This window comes from Galeopterus variegatus, unplaced genomic scaffold (assembly GCF_000696425.1).
Source record: "Galeopterus variegatus unplaced genomic scaffold, G_variegatus-3.0.2 Scaffold6586, whole genome shotgun sequence".
Classification (NCBI taxonomy): domain Eukaryota; kingdom Metazoa; phylum Chordata; class Mammalia; order Dermoptera; family Cynocephalidae; genus Galeopterus; species Galeopterus variegatus.
Genome location: NW_007732697.1, coordinates 87,640 through 92,630, shown reverse-complemented (window position 1 = coordinate 92,630; position 4,991 = coordinate 87,640). Strand labels below are relative to the sequence as shown.

Here is a 4,991-nt window from a genome sequence, read left to right as displayed (position 1 = left end):
ACCCATGATAGAGGGTGTCTACTTCCACCAGTCCCTAGCAGACGAATGTCTAACTTCATCTCCAGTGTTTTCAGGGACTATATCCCCCAGCAGCCCATTCTATTATTGGACAGTTATTTTTATCAGAAAATTCTTCTGTTTACTGAACTAAAATCTGATTTCCTGAAACAAGCTCCAGCCCCTTAGTCCTACTCTCTGAAACTTTTCAGAACAGATTAGGTAATTTTCTGTGTAATACTTCTGTGGATATTTGAGGATGTACCCACGTCCCACTGGGTCAACCTCAAATTTGTTTTTGCTGCCCATCTTCTTCTCATCTCGGTATTTCTACAGCCTCCAGTACACAAAATTCCTCTTTTGTTCCCCTGGGATTCATTCATTAATTCAGTCATTTTAGATTTCAATTCATTAAATTACTGAGTCTGTTCTGGGTCCTTCACTAAGGATGTATCCTTAAGCAAACAAACAAACAAACCTGTGGAGTCACTTACCAGCTTGGACAAGTAAGTTGACAAAGTTCAGATGAGGTAAGCACTGCACGAATAACCAAACAACAATAGCAATAACAATTCAGGAGAGTCAGAGAGAAAAAGACAGCCCAAAGACATGGGAAGAGGAGGCTGAGAAACAAAATGAAGTTGGGGATTGAGACGAGAAGAAAGTTCTCAGAGAAGTGGAGTTTTACTCTGAGGAATTATACTTCCTGCCATTTCAGAGAAGAAACCAATTATTTTGAAATTTTTAGGAAGAAGCTAATTTGTGCTTGTCACCCTCAGAATAGAGGACAAAAAAGTAAAACATAAATTCTAAGTGGAACTCCTGAGATTGTAAATAAAGGTAGATAGATTATTAACTACAGGGGGAAGAAAGCTAATACATTGCGTTTTTTTGGGTTTTTTTTTCTTCTCTAAAGTGATTTCTGTCTATAAAATGTAACAGAATGTGCAATCCATCCATACAATGAAATAATATTCTGCCATAAAAAGGAATGAAGTACTGATCCATGCTACGGCATTGATGAACCCTGAAACATTATGCTAAGTGAACAAAGCCAGTCATAAAGGACCACATACTGTATGATTCCATTCATATGAAATGTCTAGAATAGGGAAATCTATAGTGACAGGAAGCAGGTTAGTGGTCACTTAGGGTTACGTGGGATGAGGAGGAGTAACAGGGTTTCTTTCGGAGGAAATGAAAATGTTCTCAAATTGACTAGCTCATTTCCAAGGATACTGATGCATGTTGTTCGTGTTCAGAATATTCAGAGTCTACCACATTCCTGATTCAACCCCTATGCCTTGAGTACCTTTAACACCAACATTCAACAAACCCTGAATTCAAACTGAGTGCTCACTACATGCTAGGTCCTATGCTGGGCACTCGGGTCAACAAGGGAGACAGTGACCCTGCCCTGGGCTCTCAAAGATTCTTCTTTTCCTGTGCAGAGTCTGACAAAACCCACTACCAGCCCCCACTTCAGAGTGTCAATGTGAATCCCACTGGCTTTGGCCAAGCCCTTTCCTCCCTTTCAGGCTGAGGTAACCTGAGGTCGTTGGTATGTATGTTCACAGAACAATGAGATCTAATTTGCCTCCTAAATACCTGTTTAAAGATAAGGACAGAAGGAAAAAACCGAACTGAAAGGAAGCAGACGTGGATTTTATGAGGTTACTTTACAACCTCAACTGAGGGTCTTGGGTTCCCACAAGTGCCCTCCCTGAGTGAGTCAGTGCAGCTGGCTGAGGTCCTCCCTTTGCTCCTCCTGGGCTCTCTCCCCAGCCCCTGTCCTTTCCATTATTTACTACTCAGCTTGTCAGTGTGCACACTCACTTCTCCCTACACTGTGAGTGATCATCCTGATTCATGGGACACTTTGGGAAAACTTCAGATCCAAGTTTTGAGAGCTGAGTCATGGTCAGATTGTCTCAAAGATGCAGAAGATACATTATATAGTTCATTTTCACCTCGAGGCAGGTGCCAAATGAATTAGTCTCCTGACTTCTTAGAACACCTTAAAGACAAGTGGCTCAGTGTTCACTTCTCAAACACTGAAAAGATAATAGCAATTACATCGTTTACTTATCTTTTGTGTTTAGGGAGCTCAATATCCATAAAAATTAAGAGTCATTACTGGTGTGCAAAAATCAAATCTACTTTGACTAAGAAACATAGCAAAATGCCAGTGAGGCATAGGGCAGGTGGAGAGAGGAACACCCAAACCTTGTTTCTACCTGACACAGCAGCACTTGGGAAAGCTGGTTAAAGACAGGTAAGAGGACACTAATCAACAAGAAAATGTCTCTATTGTGCACCAAGGAAAGAGAATTTGAAAACAGTGATGCTACCATACCTGCTTAGCAAGGTAGAGTCTGTTTACAGAAGATCTCTTGCTTCTGAATCTATACACATGGAGAAGCTGCCAAGGGGCCAGGAGCCAAAGGAAGCCCAAGGGAATCCACACCAGAACAGTTTGCTCAAAACAAAGGGGCAGGTCTGCCTCTGGGCTATTCAGGAATGACGAATTCTGGGGGACCAAAAGGGAAAATTGTTGGATACAGGCATTTTTGAAGACAGCAGACCATCCCCCAGCACACCCCAACCACTTCCAAACAGTTTTAACTCAACTCCATATCCATGTCCTTTAACTTTAACCGTATTTTCCTGTTCATTCGCATTGATACAAATTCACCACTTCATGACATTTACTGACGTTTCTGGCCAACCCAACCTCTGAAAACCTATCTTCCTGTGATTAAGTAAATTTCTGTACCAGCTGTTCTGAGTTAACCTCACCACTGCATTTGCCAAGTCATAGGAAGAAGAGGAACTGTTCCTCAGTCCAAAGGGAAGACTAGTTCCCTGGGATATAAAAACTTGTTCTTCTAGTTTCTAGCAATGATCGAAATCACTGACAGACATTCAAACATGCATGCACAAGACAGGCCGCATGCTCAGTCTCACCATTTAGCCTCCTAGGGCCCAGAGGGATTCTATCAGAGCTGAGAGCCCCTGGCCAGTTTCTGCACAGCAGCAACAACAGCACTGTTGGACAGAAGGCTTGCTCCCAGCAAGCCTTGTACTAGTCTTTGCGTTCTGCAATAAATGGAGGCGTCTTGTGGGATAGGGGTGGGAGCGGGGCACCAGTTCTTATATCTGAGTCACGTGCACGTAGGTTTTACTCTTCCTATAAATATTTTTTAATTGTTTTGAATGGCGATTTGCACAGACTCTTTAAAGAAAAGGTTGAGGTGCCCTGAACAAGATGATTTGTTGGGTAATTCTCAGAGAAGATTCTCAAGAGATGACTTGCAGGATACTTGGGCCTATTAGGCCCCACCTTCCTGTGGTATGCATGTCCTGGCCTTGAAGGCCTTGGGGGCCCAGGATCTTTCTAACATCTGAAGTGCTGCCCACATATTTTGCTATCTCATTCCTGCTCGTCTCATCTCTACACAAAGTTGTCAAACTTTAGAATTCAGAAGAATCAAATCACCTAAGATAGTTAACTAACTATAGTTAACCCACTCGGCACTGTCGATTGCCCTCTGTCTTGAGATTCTCTGTCTATGACTCCATGATGTTACACTCTTGTTGTTCACCCTGTAAGTACCTGACCCCTCCTTCAGCCGTGCCTCTTCCTTTCCTTCTTCTCTATAAACAGTACTGCCCAATTATAATGGTTCGAAATTGTCTCAGTGTTTATGATGCCCAAACTTTATCCCTGGACTCAACTTCTAGTGCATGTCACTAGCTGCCAGTTCCTCTAGGACGTATCACTATGATTTCAACATCAACATATCTCAACAAGACTCAATCGTACATTCCCTTCCTCCTACTCAACAAACTACACAACAGCAATAACCACAACAATACCCCTTCCCAACACTGATTAAATTGGAAGTCTTTTCTCTATTTCTCTTTAGGCAAAGCTAGCTAGTCCAAGAAAAGAGCTTGGGATACAATAAACATATGTTAGAGAATAAGTTAGATTACCTTTCCCAGATAGCATATCCTCTGGGGATATTGTAAATTACCCTTTCTAAAAAAGCTTGAGCTTTAGACCAACTGCATATCCAGCTTTTCTGGTTCTTTTTGATGGCTACTCTAAGCTAATCTACCACTAGTTCTGAGTCTGAGAAGAATCGACAGTGAGGATAAATGTAATTTCTCACCCAGAAAGTAGAGTTGCAGAACTTTTCCAGCATGATTACAGGAGCACTTCTGGAAGACTCTCTTCTATGACTATGTTGTTTCTTTATTCTTTCCCTCTGAGAAGGTGGAAGGCGAGAAGCAATGTGTTATCCCCCATGCTGGTGTTCTGATGTTTGATGTTCTAACTAAAAGCAAACGTCCTGACCTTTCATCCCAACAATTTAATCGTTAACCTTGCCAGGATGAATGTTACATCATCCCAGTGGATAGACATGTGACTGAGGGGGCCCAGGACAGGTAGTCTCACCATTCCCAAAGGACCAGAAGCCTCTGTAGGCATGGCCATACATAAAAGGGACCCCTGAAAGATGTCAGCAGAGCTGGCTGACAAATCAGAAGGAGCCTTTCATTCTCCTGAGGACGTATGACCTCCAAAGAGGGGCATGCACCCCTAAACGTGCAGTTTCAGTTCTGTTTTAAGGCCTTACAGTTTTACAGAAATGTGAAATATCCTACTCCTCTGGATTTTTAATCCCCACAAAAAAGTGATCTAGAAGGACAGAGCTTGAATAATATTGGAAAATGCCAGGAAATAGAGTATTCTGGCCAACCCTAACAAACCACAATTACAGAAAAGATTACCCTAGTGCACACCCATATTCAGTACCATATGGGAGTATCTATAGAAAAAAGACTAGTTAATTCTCTGTTTTCATCCCTCATATTGAGACGAGAAGAACACCAAACCCAATATAGGAAATCCAACTTTGGGTTCCAGGTCGGTGAAATACACCTGTAAATTCATCACTTCTTTGTTCTATGGGTATATACAGGCT

The 4,991-nt window shown here is 42.1% G+C and overlaps 1 protein-coding gene across 1 annotated transcript in view; it reads right to left on the bottom strand.

The window, feature by feature from the left end:
• LOC103606442 (canalicular multispecific organic anion transporter 1-like) overlaps positions 1–4,208 on the bottom strand; it is a gene marked incomplete at its 3' end in the record, with an annotated part of 32,268 nt that extends 28,060 nt beyond the window's left edge. The window contains exons 1-2 of the mRNA XM_008591033.1: positions 4,176–4,208; positions 2,354–2,527 (exon numbers count right to left, since the gene is read on the bottom strand). Coding sequence (XP_008589255.1) covers positions 2,354–2,527; positions 4,176–4,208 — 207 coding nt within the window. The remainder of the gene's footprint in view (positions 1–2,353; positions 2,528–4,175) is intronic.
• Positions 4,209–4,991: the final 783 nt, after the last annotated feature.